Raw genomic sequence first — 21,447 nt, forward strand, 5'->3', positions numbered from 1 at the left:
TGGAAAACTCGCACTACTGCTGCAGGAGATCCATTTTTGAGTTTGGGCTGGGTAAATGACGCATTATTCTGGCTGTGCTGTACCTGAACTTAGAGGTTTTTGATTCAAACACCAAAAAAAAATGGAGAATATTGTACACCTGTTAATTTTAATATATTTATAAATAGTACTGTCTTCTGCAACTAAAACACTTCTAATGCATTGTAACCATCTATACAATGAAATCTTTTGTTAATTAAGTGTGTTCTTTTTAGGAACAGATGATGAAGCAACAGCAATGGCAGCAGCAACCGCCAGGCGTTCATCAGCAACAAACGCAGCCCCAAACTCCAGCCCAGCCTCAAACCCAAGCCCAGGCCCAGCCTCAGCCATCTGGAACACCGGTGCCTCCACCACAGCACAGGCCCTTATACCAGACTCCCCTAGCCCCACCTCATCACCAGCACTTGGCTTCCATGGGATTTGATCCACGTTGGATTATGATGCAGTCCTACATGGATCCACGTATGATGTCTGGAAGACCACCAATGGACATGACACAGATGCACCCTGGTTGGTAAATTAGAAGTAGCTTTTTTTGATGAGATATTTTTATCTTGAACATTACTGTGGCCATAGTTTACTCTTTTAGTGCACCTGCTGCAGCGAACCATGCTGGAAAAATGAACGTGTGGACTTGAAGCAAACAAGATTAAGCTTCGCTTAATGCACAGCGTCTGTGATTTAAGTGTTGAGCCGGTAACAACACTAACTGTGTAGAACCAGTAAGTGGTTACAACACAGAAGGAAGTCATTCAGCCCATCGTGTCTGTGCCGGCTCTCCAAGAGTAACTCAACTAGTCCCGCTCCCGTATCTTTTTGTTGTGGCCCTGCATTTTTTTTTCCAGATAATTAAAGTCATTAGCAGAAAAATGTTATATAAGAGTTAACCAATCAGTCACAAACTTACCATTTTCAAGAGAACTGAGTTTTCTAGTGCTGACGATGCCCATTAAGGCACGTTGTGCATCAGTACTTCAGTATCAAAGTTTTACGGTTTCGAAATAGAATGCAGGTTTCTCACATTCAACATGAAGCATCTGCAGGCTACAGAATGTGAATTTAAGACTTTCAAAATAAGGCTTGTTTGATGTTTAATAAGATTAAGTTAATGTTTTTCATGTCCTAAGTATTGATTTTTAATATCTGGTTTTACTTCCATTTTGCTCAAAAAATCTTTATTCTAACCTTTAGGGGGATCCTAAAGGTCTGTCAGTACCCTTTTCACACATCAAGCTACTGCTGCGGAAATCTGTTTGCAAATCATTACTTCTGTCTTGTGCCTAATAGGTATGATGCCAACAAAACTAATGAGAAGAGATCAGATGGATAATTCTGGTTCAGGGTCTGAATCATTTGACCATCTGTCACGACCAGCCAGGGATCATACTATTCAGTCCACAGAGCCTCGAATGGTGTGGAACTCAGAACCTTATCCTCATACAGAACCACAGCAAGCTACTACCCCTCCAGTAATAGTGGAAGAATCGAAAGATTCAAGGTGGGTTTTATGGCATGACTCCTGTAAAGATCAGATTTGAAGAGTTATTTTGTTTCAAAAACTCCTGTTCCTTACAAGTCTGGGTTCATTCTGTGGCCTGTGCTAAATTTATTCATCTTAGCCAGACTCACAATAAAGTTGTTATTATTTGATCTAGTGCTTTCTCAGGATAGGAAATGTGGAGAGAGGAAGATAAAAAATCTATCTGGCTATTGGCTCCTAATTGTTGTTCTGCTGGATATTTTGTGTGGATACCGGATGAATACAAGATGGGGTTCAGTTGGATTCGCTGTCATATTCAGATAGCTTGCCAGTGCTCTGTAGGCTCACTTGCTGAGCAAGGGCCATGCAGACCAGTCAGGGTGTAGCAGGAAGCCTGCATTATTGAAATCATGAGTTGGTTATGTGCTGAGAAATTGAGGCAGTGCTTCAGTGACAGATGTAATTGCTGACCTTGTGGTGAAGGGTTACGGTGAACATATGTGTTCCACTGTTCTGACATGTGTTGACACTCCTAAACACTGATGTTTAATTGTTTTGTTATATCTATAGGTCTGAGGTGACTATTGAACAAGAGAGAAAGACATCTGGTTACTCAACAGAAAAGAGACAATTATCACCACATTTGAATCTGTTGAACCAGGAACTTTTCAGGGAAAAGACAGATGAAGAAAAGGGAAAGTTTACAAGCAAATCACTGGAAGATATTCAGCCTGTTCACACAGACAAAGTGGCTGACACTGTGAACTTGGAATCTGTAGATTCGGCTGTGACACGGGGCTCACAGGAGGAACCTGTCTTACAGGCAGAAACTCGAACAGTCTTAAAGAGAAGTCTATCCCATGGGTCAAACCATTCACTGAAGTTGGAGGATCAGAAGGGTGATTCTCTCCCAGTTGTAATTAAAATACAAAATCGGTCTACTGAAACAAAAGATCAGCAAGACAAGCCAGAAGAAAAATCAAAAAAAGAAAACAAACCATTTGAGGGAATGAAGAATGAAAAGCAATTTAGAAGAGAGTCCAGGTATGATACACGTTGGGGTCCTAGACCAGGATCTAGTAGGAGAGATGAAGGCTACATGAGGCCAGTGCGACGTTCTGGCCCAATCAAAAAGCCTGTGCTAAGAGATATGAAAGAAGAACGTGAACAAAGAAAGGAAAAAGAGGAACGTCATTCCATTCCAATCAAAGGTAATAAAGTTGCAAAAACTGAAAAGAAAGAACCATCTCAGTCAATCAAAAACATCAACAAACCCGAATCTGAAAAGTCTCTTCCTGACAATTCTGCGCCAATAGTTAAAAAGGCATGCCAGGATGTAAAGCCATTAATAGATAAAAGTGAGACACATCCACCAGTCACGGGAGTTAGCAAAACTATAAGCAATCAAGCTACTTCAGCCCCAGCACCAAAAGATGAGAAGCAAGAGAAACCACATGCTAAGAATCAGATCTCAGATAGGCAGCGTATTGATAACAGATTTCCTGTCAGGCGGGATCCTGGTTTACCCCCACGTAACTATCGGAAAGAAGTTAGGGAGCAACGTGACTGGTTTCCTGACCAGGGATATAGGGGAAGAGGCCGTGGAGAATTTTATTCTCGAGGGCGCAGCTTTAGAGGCTCCTATAATGGCCGTGGACGTGGAGGAAGAGGCCGCAGCAGAGAGTACCCTCGTTACCGGGAGCCAAGGCAGAGGTCAGAGCATGTGACAAGTGTACCTTCATTTAGGCAAAGGGAAGAAAGTGAAACTCGAAGTGAAAGCTCTGATTTTGAAGAGATTCCTAAACGCCGCAGACAACATGGCTCTGAAACAGATTCTGACACTGAAGCTCATGAAAGTGCAAGTGATACAATTTCTGACAAAGAAAATCCAGCTAAAGGGAAACGCCTGAAGAAAGAAGGTCGTCCAGAGAATAAACCCATTCAAAAGTCCTTTAGATCTGAAAGTAACTTTAAAGTTGATAACAGGTCAGCTGAAAAGCCACCCTTAAAAGAGGATGACAAGCCGAAACCTGGATTTCTTCCTAGAGGTGAACCCTCAAGACGTGGAAGGGGAGGAATGTTTAGAGGAGGTGGTAGGGGTGCTGGAGGCCGTGGTGGTTCAAGATCTGCACCACTGAGGAAGCCAGGGCCTTCTAATTCAGTGTGGCCTCCAAGGTTAGAGACTTCCAGAAGAGATGATGGGGAAACAAAAAAGCTGGACCATTTTGAAACGCTTCCTTTTGATAGGAGACATGTTAAATCAGAGCGTAAATTTGACCATAGTCGGGAACGACTTCGTAAGCAAAGACCCACACGGCCACCAAGACAAGACAAACCACCAAGATTCAGGCGTTTGAGAGAGAGAGAAGCTGCAGCTAAAGTGAATGAAACTGTTGCAACTGTAGTGACAAATGTAAACCCCAGTGGTAGTGTGCAGGAGCACTCACACTCCCTAGATGTGGCTGGGAGCAAGTCTCCAGATTTATCCAATCAGAATTCTTCAGATCAGGCCAACGAAGAATGGGAGACTGCTTCTGAAAGCAGTGACTTCAACGAAAGGCGTGAAAGAGATGAAAAGAAAATGGTGGATGTCAACTTGCAGGCTTCAACAAAGTCTGGAGAAAGTGGTCTCCTTCCGAAGAGGGATGCTGCAAAGAGAAGTTTCTCTAGCCAGCGTCCAGGTGCAGATCGACAGAATCGTAGAAGCAACAGTGGAACAAGCAAGCTGAACAGAAATTATTCTGGGAGTAAGAACGAAAGACGCAGTGGACTGTCATCAAAGCCTGGTAGAAGGGGGTAGGTGAAAAGGCATTTTTCCCTATTGGTAGTTCTAAGGGTATTTCTTTAACTGGATAGACTGTGTCATACTTGGCATTTCCATTTCAATTTTTGAACAATCTGTTCAAACCATTTGATTAGTAAGGCACAGTCTTGGGTGGTTTTTGACAGCTTGAAGTACTTAAACCACAGTTCATATTTAATTTGAAATCTGACTAGCGATGTTTTTCAAAGTACTTAACGAGCAAACAATCCTAATCTGCCTAAATTAGCTACTTGTTTACCAAAAGTATTGACTATGCTTTAACTTAGTGAAAATTGGTAAGGAGCTGTTTTTTTTTTCCTTTTAAGACTGCCAAAGTTAGCAACAATTAATTTGTTGCAATATCGATACAGAGAGACTGTCCATCTTCCTCATATTCACTGAGCTGCTCGTTTTTTCCTTGCACTTTACATTTTCATCGCTGTCAGGAATTGCAGCATGTTCCTCAAGCAAAATTAAATATGCAGATTATTTGGGGAGGGAAATTGGATGATGTGGTTTTAAATGCACAAAAGTGATTTCTTCAAGCAGTATTGGCTCTATATGAGGCAAATATGCATGTTCACCATCCAATTCCAAGTGTGTGGGCAGCAACAGCTGCTTACATTTATGTAGAGCCTTAAGCATAGAACATTTCAGAGTTTGAGGCATTATTAAGACAGCAGATACTAGGCCAAGGAAGGATATATTAGGAGAGGGGTGATAAAAGAGGTGCATTTTGACGAGGAGAATGCAGTGGGGTTTAGCAGAGAAATCTGTGTGAAGCCTTAGGTAGCTGAAGGCATGGCATGAATGGTGGGTTGAAGGGAGGATGTGTAAGAGGCCAAAGAGGAATAGAGAGTTTAGGCATGGAACTTGCAGTTGGAGGCAGTTGTAGAGATGTGGAGGAGCCAGGCCATGAATAAGAGGGTTAAAACTTTTCAATCTGAGGTGTTGGGGATGAGGAGCCAATGCACATCAATGAGGGCAGAATTTGATGAATGGTCAGGACTGGTTATTAGGATGCAGGAAGTGGAGTTTTTGAGCTTAAAGCCATGGGAAGTGAGATGGAAGCTTGGCCAGGAGAGCATTGGAGTAATGGCAGTCTGGAAGTAAAGACTCTTTCAATGGAAAGATTGGTTGAGAGTGATGTCCATTAAATAGGAATAGTATGCTTGTGAGTTTGGAGTGGAGTAGAAGGAGCTTTTCTCTGCTTTCTTTGGTGCATCAGTTGAAGGTGATTATTGCTATCTAGTGACTAAATTGAGAAGTGCTCCATTCTTCCGCACAGATATCCCCTTGAGCTCAAAATCCTGCTTTTATTAAAAAGTGCACATTAAGGTAGCATTCAGTATGTTTGTCTAGTAAATACTGCTCCAGATGTTAGAGCAGCACTGTCACAGGTGTGCTTCTTCAATATTTATAATATCCTCTGTGATCTTAGCGATTCCTTCATATAGCTTCTGTTTTTTTTTGTGAGAAGAACTTTACTCAAGTTCTTAGAATTTAATGGGTTGATTTATAATCAAGTTTTGGAGATCAGGTCCTATGAATACTGGATGAAGTAGGAACTGGTAGTATTTACCCAGAAAGAAAGAAGCTCGAATAGGTTTCAGTTATTCCCTCTGGGTCACTCTTGCCCACCTTTTACTTAGCATTTTGCCACTGACAGCATCACTGAAGTCTGCACTTTTATAACTTGGGTGGTGTCTGAAATGAACACTGGGTATTTAAGCACTGAAGCACATGGTTTCAATGGAATCCGCTAAGATTTGCCTTGCATCTAACTTGAACTGGGAGTTGTTAATGCTAACATTTGAGTGCCTAACCTAGGCAAACATTTGATCTCTATCACTAACATCATACTTTTTGTTCAGCGCAAAGTTCATAGAAAGGATTGAGGTTGTTTGGTGGGGAGGAAGGAATGAAAGAGCCACCTTTATTTTAGAAAATGGAATTTTTGTGTTTTTAACAGATGTAGCTTTCACAAATCAAAAATGGTAATTTAAGAAGTAATCTGGTAATGGTTTGGCAATCAGGGGCCTTTCTTGAACAGTGGACCTTGCAATGCAGAGGGCAGATATGAAGGATTTGTAGAATTAATTGGTGCATCCTCAGCTTAAGATAATCATGATGTAGAATTGTTTTTGTACCCAGTGTATTTTTCAGCATGATATATTTTTCCACTCTTTTACAGGGTGGGGAGGCATGTATTGCACTGTCTTATCTTTAGGGGATGGCGGTTAGTTTCTTGTTTGTATGGTTTGTGTGATGTAGGCCTTTTGAAGAGAGAACAGCAATGATTGGTATTGATCCCACCAGCAGTAACATGGCTCATCACCCAGGGGAAAGTAGCAACACAGGCACAGCTCCAAAGCCTACTAAAGATGCAACTGGAAAGAAAAGAGAAGAATCCAAATCAACGAAGAAACCAAAAGAGAAGCCTGATGCTCTGTCACAGTTTGATTTGAATAACTATGCTAGTGAGTACTAATTTGTTGTCAGCATTTAACTCTAGATTATGTTTCAATAGCCCGAATAGAAATTCAATTCTGACTTAATTGCTCCTTATTTATGAACAATCTCCTAAATATCTTTTTATAAGTTTAATTCACTGTCTTCATTATAATGGGTTTATTGATCAAGGGAAAGACATATATCTTAGATAATGAGAGTACCCTTTTATCTTCCTTTAAAGGTGACTGCTATCAAATACCCAAATTGGGAATCCAAATTAAAGATCAGTTGGTGCCATAGTGGGGGCGTGTGGGTTTATAATCTCTCAGATTACAGAATTTTTAATCTTGGCTGTACCACCATGGAGGAGCATCAGTTTATGGCCAGTGATTTCTCCATAAGGAGGAAACATCGGGGAGTTACCCCTCAGTGACTGGTTTAGGATGAAGAAGTGGTCTGACAGGCTACTCACATTTTCCCTGCCTCTGGCTTCGTTACATAATAATATGGTTTGGAGCCTCTCTATTTTTCAGTGCAAGTAGATCTCTCTGCTTTTTCTATGTAAAATGTTTTTGTTCTTGCGTGTAACAAATTCTTGCTCCTCAGTTTTGGTGAGCTATCAATGTTTTATTCTCACATTCTGGAGAGTAATGTCTGCTGTTGCAAATGTAAGGTTATGTTGCCAATTCCATTTGTCATTGTAGGTGTGGTGATCATTGATGATCACCCAGAGGTGACAACTGTTGAAGACTCACAGTGCAACACAACTGATGATGGATTTACTGAAGTTGTGTCAAAGAAACAACAGAAACGTCTACAAGATGAAGAGCGCAGAAAAAAGGAGGAGCAAGTTGTACAGGTGACAGACTAAATTAATATTCAGATTTGATTTGAAGAGTATTTACATTTTTGAATACATAGGGATGAACATTCATGCCATGCAAGTGCCAGGCAATGAGCATTTGCAACAAGAGAAAGTTTAACCATTACTGACATAAAATGGCATTACTACCACTCTCAAATCTATCACCATCAACACCCTGGGATTCATCGATGAGTAGAAACTTAGCTGCATTAGCATGATGGCTATAAGAGCAGGTCAGAAGACGTGTATTCTGTGACAATTGACTCGTATCCTGTCCACCATCTACAGAGGCATAAGTCAAGAGCGTGATGGAATACTCTACACTTCTCTGGATAAGTGTAGCCACAACAACACTCAAGAAGCTCAACACCATCTAGAATAAAGCAACCTGGTTGATTGGTTCCCCACCCACCACTTTAATCATTCACTGCCACCAACACCGGAGCTGCACTGTGTACTATCTACAAGATGCATCTCTGTAGCTTGCCAGGGCTGCTTCAGTATCACCTCCCAAACCCACCTTCTCTACTACTAAGAAGGATGCAGCACCTGACTTGAAATATATTGCCATTCCTTCATCATTGCTAGGTCATAATCCTGGAACTCCCTACCTAATAGCACTGTGGGTGTACCTACACTACATGCACTGCAGCAGTTCAAACAGCAGCTTATCACTACCTGGAGCACGATTAGGGGTGTGCACTAAATGCTGTCCTTGCCAGCGATACTATCTCATGAATGAGTTGAGCAATAAGCTATAGTCTTATCCATATGTGGGAATTATGAAATTCACTAGAAATGCTAATTCCCAACTATTTTCTGGTTTGCATTTATTCCACTCAAAATGCTTTGAAATTTGACCTGGCAAGTATCCTGTGTAGATTACACTTTTCATATCTAAGCCATGTAATGAAAATTTTATATTTCCAAGTTACTGTTTAAGTGAATTAACAAATGCAGGTGCTTTCTTAAATTAATCCCAGGCCACTTTGTGGAAGTGTGCCACAGCTTCTTCAAAAATCTTAGCTTTTTGAACAAAACAGTTCATTCCATACATGTCAGTACAGTAATTGAAATATTTACCATTTATAAAAAAAAACTACATCAGATACATAATATTGCTTTGAAGCCTTACTAAATTGCAGTCCAAAGTAATACCCTGCCGATGCCATTGGTATCAACAATGTTGTGGACTATTTTGCAGGATTCAGTAGTGATTTTTCTGAATCATAGTGAAATATAAAATGGAAACTACAACTGCTGAAACCATTTTCATGAAGTATTATATTTTAAAACCAAACTTAGTATCAGTAAACTAAGTAAAATTCCATAATTCCATGCATGAACATTGGATAGTTAGTTATTCAGCGTGCAGTGTAGAAACTTATAATCTAGTATCATGTATTGAATGTTAACTCAAAAATTCTGCATGCTGAAATATAGCACTGAAAGATTGATCTGAAATTAGCTCTGTCCATTATATAACATTTTGCTTAAAGATTTATAATTCTGTGCACTGATAGAATGGTTTTCTCAGCTACATGCTGATGTTTTAATTGTTCGTACACAGTTCCATTGATGGAATTTTTACATGTATGCAAGTTGATAACTTATTCATAATACATTTGGTTGTTCTTGCAGAACTGGAACAAAAAGAATGTGAATGAGAAGGGGAGAGGCCAGAATTCGAAGCTGCCTCCACGATTTGCAAAAAAGCAGCAACAGGCAGCCCAGCAAACTCAAGTGCAGACACCAACTTCAGTCCAGTCGCAAGTTCAACCCCAGCAACAGCCTGGGACTCTGACTACTGCTACAGTTCCAACTCAAGATCCAGCACAAATTCCAGTCGCTACCCCAACAGCATCTCCAACTGAGACTCCCATTACAGCTCAAGAGCAATCCAAGGTGCAAGGAGGAAGCTGTGCATCAGGAAATAACACAGAGTGTTCAGTTTCAGGCAAGGCAGTGGCTCCTTCACCGACACAAAGCACATCAGAAGCAGAGCTGTGGGACAACAAAATGAGCTCATCTGCTGTCCTTTCTGATATCACCACAAAATGTTAGTATGAGCGACGTTTTCTTTATGCTATTCATTATTTTGTTTCTTGCCTTTTTTTGTGTGTATTTTTGCATGTGCCACTTAGAGTTGCAGGAGGCTCTTTGTTTTGTTGGCTTTCTCAAAAAGATGTTATGACCTCATTTTCTTGCCTTTCTCCATATCCTTTAATTTATATTGTTCAAATATTTATCCTGGGGAGATGGTGGCATAGTGGTAATGTTGTTGGACTACTCATCCCGAGGCCCAGGCTAATGTTATGGGGACGGGTTCAAATCCCACCATGGCAGCTGGTGGAATTTAAATTTAATTAATAAATCTAGAAAGCTAGCCTAGATGAAAGCTATCATCAATTGTTATAAAAACTCATCTGGTTCACTAATGCCCTTTAGGGAAAGAAATCTGCCATCCTTACCTGGTCTGGCCTACATGTGACTCCAGACCCACAGCAATGTGGTTGACTCTTAACTGCCCTCTGAAATGACCTAGCAAGATTAGTTCAAGGGAAATTAGTGGTGGACAACAAATGCTGGCCTTACCGGCGATGCTCACATCTCATGAAAGAATAAAGGAAAAAAATCCGCTTTCTTTCAATAAGCCTTTATAGGTTGTGCTTCCAATATTTGTTTCTTTGCGCAAGAAAATCTCTCCTAACCCTGCCCCTTTTGCTTCTTTTAGTCTTAAATTTATGCCTTCTAGTTACTGGCTCAGTTACCATTGGAATTAGTTCTTTCTATTAAAAGTTCTCAGTGGACTAGATAATGTCCATTGAGGTAAAGGCTGGTCTAGATTCTTTTCTGTATCCTGACTGGCTTTCTAAGGTGAAAACCTGCCTACCAGTTAGTTATGGTAGGGTTAGACTGACATGCCTCTGAGTCCCAATTGGCTCATGCTTCATCTGTGTCTGACATTCGTTTGCTTTTGTATTCAACAATTATTGTTGTGTTTTTTGCAAATATATATATATATGCAACGTCATTAATTATCCTATGTGATTACAGGCTGTAAAAGTTCATCTGCAACCACTTGCAAAAACTTATTCTGCACTCAACTCGCATTGAATCTCCCACATGCTTTTTTTGAACAAAGATTCCTTTCATAAAAATATTAGACAGAAGCCTCTGCCATTACTTAATGATGGCTAATGCTAGAAATTGATTCAACAGTTAGAATTTCAGTTTATTTTTGTAAATTTGATTAAAGTCACTGGAATCCCAATAGCTCTAGAGGTGCATATCTTCCTCTCATCACAATATTTGGGTTTGCATCCCAAGGATTTTTTTTATCACTTAAGCTTGACTGCATTACATTGGAGCAAATTCAAACAACAGTTAGTGAGGCTGCGGAACTGCTTACCTGGAAAGGGTGCTGCAACTAGAAGGAAAAAAACAATTGCAAGTCTGTTAATGCATTTACAACTGAAGAAAAGAAAATTGTGAAAAAAGTTTTCTTTAGGAGAATGAAAAAAGATATAGAGTATAATGGAAAAACACTAATTCTGCTTTTCTTTTTGTAGTGGGACCCATTAGTCCTCCACAGCCTCCACCTGTCAGTGCTTGGAATAAGCCCTTGACTTCTTTTGGATCTTCCCCAACACCTGAGGCAAGTGTAATTATTTGCAGAGTGATAAGATGGATTTTTTTTTTAAATGCCACTCTTGGTGCTTCAGCAATCCGAGTTGAATTGCATCACTTCTGAACAAGCAGCACCTCATTTTTACTAAAGTAAAATACTTCCAATTCTGGAAATCTGAAATAAAATAGCAAATGCTGGAAATACTCGTCCGGCAACATCCATAGAGAAACAGTTAAAGGGGGTGGTGGGGGAGTACAGGGGGACGAGAAGAACAATAGGAAAGGTCTGCGAGGAGATTAAGTGGCATAATGGTGCAAGGCAAAAGAAAATGGTACAGTGATACAATGGATCTGGAAGAGGCGTAAATAGGAATGGCAGAATTATCCCAAACAGCAGCTGATCAAAAAGTGGGTCAAATGGGGTTAACTCACTGTTGAACTCAGTGACTGGAAGGCCTTAAGGTGCATAAGGTTCTGTTCAGTGCAAGGCAAAAGGAGATGGTAATGTGACAAGATCGGTCTAGAGGAGGTGTAAATAGTAATAGCAGAACCATCACAAACACCTGCCCTTTCACCACCTCCTTTCTCACCATCCAGATCCCAAACATTCCTTCCAGGAGAAACAGTGACTCACTTGTACTTTTTTCAATTTATACACTGTGTTCGCTGCTTATGATAGGTTTCCTCTACATTGTGAAGGCCAAATGCAGATTGGCTGACAGCTTTGCAGAATGTCTCTATTCAGTCCGCCAGCATGATTCCCATTTGGTGTCACCTGTCATTTTAATTTTCTGATTCACTCCCACCTCTCTTTTCTTGGCCTTCTACACTGTTCCAGTGAAGCTCAACAGAATCTTATGCACCTTACGGCCTTCCAGACACACAGATTTCAACAGTTACAGTTAACCCCATTTGACCCATTTTTTGGTTAGCTGTTGTTTGGGATAATTCTGCCATTCCTATTTACACCTCTTCCAGATCATCTTTTCACGTACCATTTCCTTTTGCCTTGCACCATTGTCCCATTCAATCTCTTTGGCAGACCTTTCCTTTTGTTCTTCTTGTCCCCCCATGCTTAAATCATGTTATGTCGTGAACTTTTTCCAGTTCTGACTGAAAGCCATTGACCTCCAACATTAACTGCTTTGCACTCCGGATGCTGGCTAACCTATTGAGTATTTCCAGCATTTTCTGTTTTTATTCCTTATTTTAACTGCCTGGTTTAAACTGCAGTTCACCTGGTCAGAAGCGAGCACCATTTCTCTGGTTGCACTCGTGAACAGAGCTCTTCTCTCTGCACTTAAAATTTAAACGTTTAACAAACATAAGCGAAAGTAACTGCATCAACATTTTAATCAACTTCGCATATCCCAAACTTATTCGAGCATTTAAAGCGATGTTGGATTTATATTCCATGCTACACTGGATCAATAGAAAGCTGCTTGCACAGGGATCTTATACCACTTGTCAACAAAGTCAGGTGAAATCCTCTGAAATTACAATCTGAGCACCTCCACTAATTTAGATTTGGTGGAGTTTATTCTCTTGTAAGAATTGAAGTGAAGTAAAAATGAGGTTTCTGTCAATTGTCTCCCTGTGGTTGATTTGAGATCTTCAAAATGCCCGAATTCTTTTGAGGTATGTTATTTTTAAAACTCTGCAGTTTGTTTTTTTTAAAACTATCCTTCCACAAAAAGGATTTGGGGAATTAAGTTATTTTAAATCTGTTGAAAAGCATAGTGTATGACTGCAAGTTAAAATTCTGGCCCATAACTTGCATGCAGTGGCAGTCAGAGGCTGGTCCCTACTCCACTTCTAGTTTTTTATCTTGAAACCCAGCCTATCCTTTCTCGCCTGACCTTCTGACTCAGAATCACAGTGCAGAAGAGGCCCTTCAGCCCATCGAGTCTGCACCGACATGTGAGAAACACCTGACCTACCTACGTGCCTACCTAATCCCATTTACCAGCACTTGGCCCATAGCCTTGAATGTTATGATGGGCCAAGTGCTCATCCAGGTACTTTTTAAAGGATGTGAGGCAACCCGTCTCCACCACCCTCCCAGGCAGCACATTCCAGACCATCACCACCCTCTGGGTAAAAAAGTTTTTCCTCATATCCCCCCTAAACCTCTTGCCCTTCACCTTGAACTTATGCCCCCTTGTGACTGACCCTTCAACTAAAGGGAACAGCTACTCCCTATCCACCCTGTCCATGCCCCTCATAATCTTGTACACCTTGATCAGGTCGCCCCTCAGTCTCCTCTGCTCCAATGAAAACAACCCAAGTCTATCCAACCTCTCTTCATAACTTAAATGTTTCATCCCAGACAGCATCCTGGTGAATCTCCTCTGCACCCCCTCCAGTGCAATCACATCCTTCCTATAATGTGGTGACCAGAACTGCACACAGTACTCCAGCTGTGGCCTCACCAAGGTTCTAGACACTCCAACATGACCTCCCTACTTTTGTAATCTATGCCTCGATTAATAAAGGCAAGTGTCCCATATGCCTTTTTCACCACCTCACTAGCATGCCCCTCTGCCTACAGAGATCTATGGACACACACGCCAAGATCCCTTTGTTCCTCAGAACTTCCATGCCGTTCATTGAATACTTCCTTGTCAAATTACCCCTTCCAAAGTGTATCACCTCACACTTTTCAGGGTTAAATTCCATCTGCCACTTATCTGCTCATTTGACCATCCCGTCTATATCTTCCTGTAGCCCGAGACACTCAACCTCATTGTTAACTACCCGGCCAATCTTTGTGTCATCCGCAAACTTACTAATCCTACCCTCCACATAGTCTTCTATGTCTTTTATATAAATGACAAATAATAGGGGACCGAGCACAGATCCCTGTGGTACGCTACTGGACACTGGCTTCCAGTCACTAAAGCATCCTTCTGTCATCACCCTCTGCCTCCAACAACTAAGCCAATTTTGAATCCACCTTATCAAATTATCCTGTATCCCATGTGCCTTTGCCTTTATGTGGGACCTTGTCAAAGGCTTTGCTGAAATCCATATAAACTACATCAACTGCACTACCCTCATCTACACACCTGGTCACCTCCTGGACCGCTCCCTCTGGGACATCCTGGTCCACTCCTCCATCACCCCCTACACCTCAACCCCCTCCCTCGGCACCTTCCCATGCAACTGCAGAAGATGCAACACCTGCCCCTTTACTTCCACCCTCCCCACCGTCCAAGGGCCCAAACACTCCTTTCAAGTGAAGCAGCACTTCACTTGCACTTCCCTCAAATTAGTCTACTGCATTCGCTGTTCCCAATTTATAATTTTTTAAACATATTTTTAAAATATATTTTTTTCTTTTCCCACCTATTTCTATTATTAAATTTATTTCCATCCATTGTTTTTATCTCCACCTTTTAGCCTATTTCGATCCCTCCCCCCCACCCCATCTCCTCTAGGGCCATCTGTCACTTGCTCATCCTGCTTTCTACCCTTAATGTCACCATTAGCACATCCTTTAGCTAATATCACCACCATCATCGCCCCTTTGTCCTTTTGTCTATGACATCTTTGGCAATCTCTTCTTTGCCTCCACCTATCACTGGTCCTCTATCCAGCTCTACCTGGTGTCGGCCCCCCCCCCCCCCCCCCCAAACCAGCTTATATTTCCTCGCATTTCTATTTTTCCTTAGTTCTAATGAAGAGTCATATGGACTCAAAACGTTAACTGCATTCCTCTCCACAGATTTCATCAAACCTGCTGAGTTTTTCCAGCTATTTTTATTTTTGTCATTTCATAGTGTCTGCTTAATCCACTATCAGAAAGATTGGAGAGAAGCACATGCAAAAGTCACATATCTGGTTCAATTCATATAGGGACCACCAGGTTCTAGCTTCATATGTTTAGTGCAGACAACTGTTGGATTCAGGAGTATGTTCCAAACAAGCCTGGCTTTCCACCCTATATATACATGCACTCTTTTCAAAAGGGATCACAGGTAGTGATGAAAAGTAGGATCCCCAGTGGGTACTCTCTTCTAATCTCATCTTCCCTGGCTACAAGCCCATAGGACAATTACACCACCTGGCTGAAAGCTAGGGTCAATTGCTGATCTGTAAAGCTCAGTACTACACTCAAAGGTGCACTCCTCACTGCACTAAGACATTGAGACTGTTTTATGGCATGTTACACATCCTTGCTCTGCCATTTACCAACCTTGGAACATTGTGTTAAAGTGGGAGATCATTCCATTCTCTAGCATTGAATCCTAACCCTTTAAAAGGACAGCAAAAAGTTTTTGAATTGAGCCATTTCTTACTAATTCACTTGAATACCATTCTAAATCTGGTTTGAAGCATTTCATTTTCACACTCTGGTAAATATTGTATCTCTAAAGATGACGATCCTTTCTTGTTTGTGCTAAAGCACCTTCAAATATCCGAGAAACATTACCTAAACTTACTTTTTGAAGGGTGAAAAAGTTGTTTCAAAATATTGATTTTTGTTTCTTATGTTGTATTTGTTTGAACTCAGCCAAAGTTAGCAAAGCCAAGGATTTTCTCAATCTATTTTTACTCTAACATTTTTTCCTCCTGGGTTTTGCTTGGTGAGCTTCAAGTTAGAGAAAATAAATCAGTTACCTGCTTTGTTCTGGTCTTTAACTGGAATAAGAAATTAAATACTTGCTCTTTAAGAACTTGTGCCATATACCTAAATTTGGACCACAAAAGGGTTGCAGGTTTTAATATTCATCATTGTGATTTAGCATGTTGATCAGGAATTGCTGGTGAATGCAGCTCTTCAATATAATTGCATTAATAATGCTTTCCATTCCCTTTCTTGTAGGGAACAGCTTCTAGTCAGGAGGGTGGAATTGAGCTTGCCATTGATTCAGGTCAGTTGGCTGCACCAAAAAGTAGCACCACCGCCAGCACCACCACAACAGCCACAACCACCACCACTACTGCTACAGCTGTTGCAGAGTGTGAAGTGACCCTAACGGAAAAAGCAGCTGAGAATAAGTTACTAGAGCCAAAAGAACAGAGACAGAAGCAGCCTCGTGCAGGTCCAATCAAAGCACAAAAGGTAAACCACTTTCCTTATAATTTGCTGGGGAAATTATGGTGAGTTAAAGCTTTTATTGGTCTCTAAATTGGCCCTAATTTATGGTGAGGATGATCTGCCCCATGATTTGGTGATTTGCTGAATGATTTGTGTCACTCCATTGTTAGCTTCCCGAAAACAGGATCTCAATATCAACCTCCCTGTGAGTTTCAAGAAATTGCTACATTTGCACCTTAATTACCAATTTAACGCACCACAGGAAGTTAGAGCCGCTACTTAGCAGTCCAAGTACCTTTTTAATGCAGAGGTTTATGTTCCTGCAATGTTACTCAGCCTCTCTAGCCCAGAAAGAGAACAATTGAAACTGGAGTCTCATTCCTGCAGTAGTATTAAATTTGTTTTTAAAATTACTTTTGTCACTTTTTTTCTTTTAATTAAATTTTTTTCTCTCCTTCTTTCTCTGTGTCTAATTAACTCTAATTCACACTCTGCCTCCATAATTCCTATGTTTCTTTCTCAGTCCTTGAGTCTCGTTGATTAAGGAGATAGGATTGTTGGTTCCGCTGTTCACCAAGCTCCCAGATACCCATTATCAGCTCTCATCCAATATTGCATAGCAGAAATTTTTTTTGAGCTGAAGGGTGAGAAAAAAATGTCTAATTAGAGTGGCATACTGCGAGGTGCCCCAGTTCAGCAAATTCTGGGCCAACAAGTATATATTACACAGTCGGTAGTTTGACTTGTAGCCAAAATATGGTACTACCCTGAGATTGTGCCACAGAAAAATAATTTACAGGTTCCTTCCATCCTACCAAACAGTGCACAAACTCAATGGAATCATGTTATCCAATAGGTAGTATAGATTAACAAAATAGTGCATACCCAGGTTTAAGTATAACTGCCTGATTATATAAGAGGCCACTTGAGATTTGTCATATTCATTTGCAAGTCCTTACTGCTGGTTGTTGAATTTGCTGGAACTTGATGGGGAGAAAAATAACTTGAGTTTACACACCTTATTCCAAACTTTTATTTATGACTTGATGGCTTGTAACAGACCAGTCATATTTACAGCTGTTTAAGTGACCGCTCCTGATTCTGCATCCTATTCCTAGCTCCCAGATTTGAGCCCGGTGGATAACAAAGAACATAAACCCGGTCCCATTGGTAAGGAACGCTCGATGAAAAACAGGAAAGCCAAAGACGTACAGCAAACAGAAACAGAAGGAAAAGACGAGTCTCCACCTGCTACCGTCGGGAGCCCAGAGCCTGCAGTAACACAGGAGCCTAAGGTGGTAACTGAATTGAGCACGGAAACAAAGACTATGATCTCTGTGCCAACACCAGAATTTGAGGAAAATTCAAAGGTAATTTAAAAAATAATTTATGATTTGATCATTAATAACATGCATTACCTTGGTATCTAACTCAAAGCATAACCATTATCCATATGTGCCAAAATACTTTTAATTTTATTATGCAATGAAACCTGTTTATCAATGGACCTAGCTTTTTAGACCAAAGGCAGGATTTCAGTTATTTAACATTTTTAAATTACCAATTCCTCCCATTTCATTTCTGCAGATATTTAACTAGTTATACAGAATCAAAACTTTTCTAGGTATCTTGTGCATGCATGTGTGAGATGAATGGTTGCCATTTGGAAAATGGCAGGTTTGATTTCAGCACTCTTGAGTTAACTGACCTCCACCCAAGATGCTTGTTGGGGTACTATAGATAGTTTGCCTTAAGAATCTTTGGGTTAAGAAAGGAAATATCCCCTATCACTAACCAGTGAAAGCTATTAAAACTAATAGTTATTAGCTACTAGAACTAGGGGACACAGTTTAAAAATAAGTGATCTCCCATTTAAGACAGATAAGAATATTTTTTCTGAGGGTCATGATTTTTTGGGACTCTATTGCCCAGAGAGCAGTGGAGGCAGGGTCAGTGAAATTTTTGAGATAGATAGATTCTTGACTAGCAAGGGCGCAAAGGTTATCAGGAGTAGGTGGAATGTGGAGTTGAGGCCTTAATCAGATCAACCATGATTTTATTGAATGGTGGAGCAGGCTCACGAGGCCAAATCGCCTACTCTTGCTCCTAATTCGTATGCTTGTATTAGAAATGCATGTTTATAGATGTTACTTCAGGGCGTGATGTTTTTATAGTCATAGAGGCCTACAGTACAGAAAAAGGCCCTTCGATCCATCGAGTCTGCGCCAGCCAAACAAGTACTTAACTATTCTGGTCCCTTTTTCTAGCACTAGGCCCATAGCCTTGTATGCCATGGCATCGCAAGTGCACATCCAAATACTTATTAAATGTTAGGAGGGTTTTGCCTCTACCACCCTTTCAGACAGTGAGTTCCAGATTCCCACCACTCTCTGGGTGAAAATGTTTTCCTCACATCCCCTCTATGCCTCCTGCCCCTTAGCTTAAATCTATGCCCCCTGGTTATTGATCCCTCCACCAAGGGGAAAAGTTCCTTCCTATTTACCCTATCTATGCCCCTCATAATTTTATACACCTCAATCGTGTTCCCCCTCAATCTCTTCTGCTCCAGGGAAAATAACCCCAGTCTATCCAACCTCTCCTCATAACTAAAACTCTCCAGCCCAGGCAACATCATGGTAAATCTCCTCTGCACTCTCTCTAGTGCAATCGCATCCTTCCTATAATGCAGATTCCATTGTGATTTTTCCAACATGATCTTGTAGCCTGGTAACGTTCACTGTCAACAGCCACTGTCACAAATAAATATAGCAACACATCAGCAATGATTTAACACCTTGGCATGGGAAGAAGAGAATATTGGTAAGAAGAAATGTTGGGGGTGCAACTTATTTATTGTGCATTTTTTTAAACATTAAGTCAGTTACATCTGTGGTTGATGTCTGACTTATTGTCAAGTGCCACTTCGATTGCCTGATCAGAATGTTGACTTGCCCACTGAAATTTCTGAGATGGGAACTAGACAACAACTCGAGATTAAAAAAATATGCAAATAACAGGCAGTAACACTGACATCAGAAGTCTTATTTTATTGTAAAAGTTCCTTCTCCAGTCAGAATAAATCACTAGCTCTTCTGCATTATGGAGAATTTTAATTTGCCAGCCATATTGAAGTAAAAATAGAGATTGATTTTCAAGCAAATTTAAATTCTAAAGTTACAAATTACTAACTTAGGTATTTTTGTAAAACACAGCTACAGGTATCCAAAAGGAAATGCACATGTGAATGAAAGTAGAGATAAATCAAGAAATTATGTAAAGGAGTAGCCAATATATCATTGAGCAATTAAATTACATCTTAGCCCCTAGCTTGCAGTTGATTTTTAATTTTTTATTCCAATGCAAGCTGTAATCTGCACTTGAGATGATTAATGCAATGGAACAGAGTCTGTAATTTAACAGTAAAATTAGAAAGTCTGCATGTAGGTTTTAGTCATGTGACTGATTTTTTAAATAAGCAAAATTCTGTAAGTATACATAATCTTGGTCTGCTTGTCACATGGGTTGCCATTTGTACAGCTGCAGTTCCCCCCAAATGATTGACCCCTTGAATGGGCTTCTAAAATACTGTAAGTAATGAAACCCTTAATTAAGTCTCACTATTGCAACCTGATTTTAGTTTTAGATGGAAACTAATTTCTGCCGTAGTTCAGGTGTCTCTGGACTTCCAGTTGTAAACCACGTGTTCCTTAGAACTCAGGAGCTTTCTTTTTCGTGCCTGTAATTCTTATTTTTTTTTCTGCTTATTATATGCCCAGAGGTTTGGAAAGTGCTATAACCTAATTTATGGATAAATCTGTATGCTCGGCATCAGACGCTATCAGCAACATGAAATGCATTGGTTGTCCAACCCTAATTGCCCTCAAGAAGGTGGTGCTGAGCTATTTTCTAGAATCACTGCAGCCCACGCAGTGTAGGTACATCCATAGCGCTGTTAAGAAGGGAGCTCCTGTTTTTTGACCCAGCGACAATGAAGGAACAATGATATATTTCCAAGTCAGGATGGTATGTGGCTTGAAGGAGAATTTGCAGGTAGTGGTGATCCTGTGCATCTTCCACCCTTGCCTTCGAGGTGGTAGAGGTTGCAGGTTTGGAAGGTGCTCTGGAAGGAGACTTGGTGAGTTGCTGCAGTGCATCTCGTGGATGGTACACACTGCTGTCAATGTGTATCACTGATGGAGGGAGTGAATGTTTAAGTTGGTTGATGGTGTGCCGATCAAGTGGGCTCGTTTGTCCTGGATGATGTTTAGCTTCTTGAGTGCTGCTGGAGCTGCTCTCATCCAGGCAAGTGGAGCATTCCATCACACTCTTGACTTTGTGCCTTGTAGATGGTGGACAGGCTTTGGGGAGTCAGGAGGTGAGTTACTTGCCACAGAATTTCAACCTGCTCTTCTAACCACAGTTTTTATGTGGCTGGCCTGGTTAAGTTTCTGGGCAATGGTGCCCTCGCTACCCCCCCACCCAGTCTGATGCAGGAGCTCCATGGTATGTAGCCCAAAAAGTTGAGAAGATTAGATATCCTGGCTCTAACGAAAGTAAAATAAAGTGTATTTCTAAAATGGAAGTAATTTGATTTTAACAAAAATCTTGAACAGTCCAAATGATGTTAATACATTTGGTGTAGTCATTCTTTGTGAAATCAAATGTACCGCATGATCACTTGAATTTTTTAAAATTCTGAATATGTGCAAATTTCAATTTTAGGAATCCTTGACTGATTACACAGCGCCTTCCTCATCACTGCCAGATTCTGTCTCATCTGGCAGTAGCAAAATAGAGGATTCCCTGGTCAGCAATGTAAGTAAGCCAATAGAGAGTACATTTTTATTTTTCTTAGGCATCTTGATGTGCAGTTCCACTTCACAAATGTTTATGATCTACTGAACATTGCCTGAGTAATGGGCTTTAAGCTGAAACCTGAAAGTGTCATTTGGGTAATCTCGTCGCCAGGTTAAATATATCATGGCTGTATACATTTTAAAATGGGAGTGACAGAAATGTTTATACACTTGTGGCTACTTGTATTTGCCATAATCTTAAATTTGAAATGTTGACTTAAGTTTTACTTATTTGAACTAAAGCACCCTAAATGCATTTTAAATATTCCCACT

At 40.6% G+C, this 21,447-nt stretch overlaps 1 protein-coding gene across 6 annotated transcripts in view; it reads left to right on the forward strand.

Annotated features, from left to right (window-relative positions):
* prrc2c (proline-rich coiled-coil 2C) overlaps positions 1 to 21,447 on the forward strand; it is a 79,413-nt gene that overhangs the window by 39,699 nt on the left and 18,267 nt on the right. For 4 of the 6 annotated variants that reach the window (XM_041208522.1, XM_041208527.1, XM_041208526.1 and 1 more), the window contains exons 14-23: positions 255 to 552; positions 1,330 to 1,540; positions 2,093 to 4,318; positions 6,600 to 6,805; positions 7,484 to 7,638; positions 9,286 to 9,703; positions 11,217 to 11,302; positions 16,103 to 16,342; positions 17,437 to 17,688; positions 21,041 to 21,133. In XM_041208522.1, coding sequence (XP_041064456.1) covers positions 255 to 552; positions 1,330 to 1,540; positions 2,093 to 4,318; positions 6,600 to 6,805; positions 7,484 to 7,638; positions 9,286 to 9,703; positions 11,217 to 11,302; positions 16,103 to 16,342; positions 17,437 to 17,688; positions 21,041 to 21,133 — 4,185 coding nt within the window. The remainder of the gene's footprint in view (positions 1 to 254; positions 553 to 1,329; positions 1,541 to 2,092; positions 4,319 to 6,599; positions 6,806 to 7,483; positions 7,639 to 9,285; positions 9,704 to 11,216; positions 11,303 to 16,102; positions 16,343 to 17,436; positions 17,689 to 21,040; positions 21,134 to 21,447) is intronic. The other 2 variants (XM_041208524.1, XM_041208525.1) reach the window with 2 other exon arrangements.

The sequence above is a fragment of the Carcharodon carcharias genome, chromosome 16, assembly GCF_017639515.1.
Source record: "Carcharodon carcharias isolate sCarCar2 chromosome 16, sCarCar2.pri, whole genome shotgun sequence".
Classification (NCBI taxonomy): domain Eukaryota; kingdom Metazoa; phylum Chordata; class Chondrichthyes; order Lamniformes; family Lamnidae; genus Carcharodon; species Carcharodon carcharias.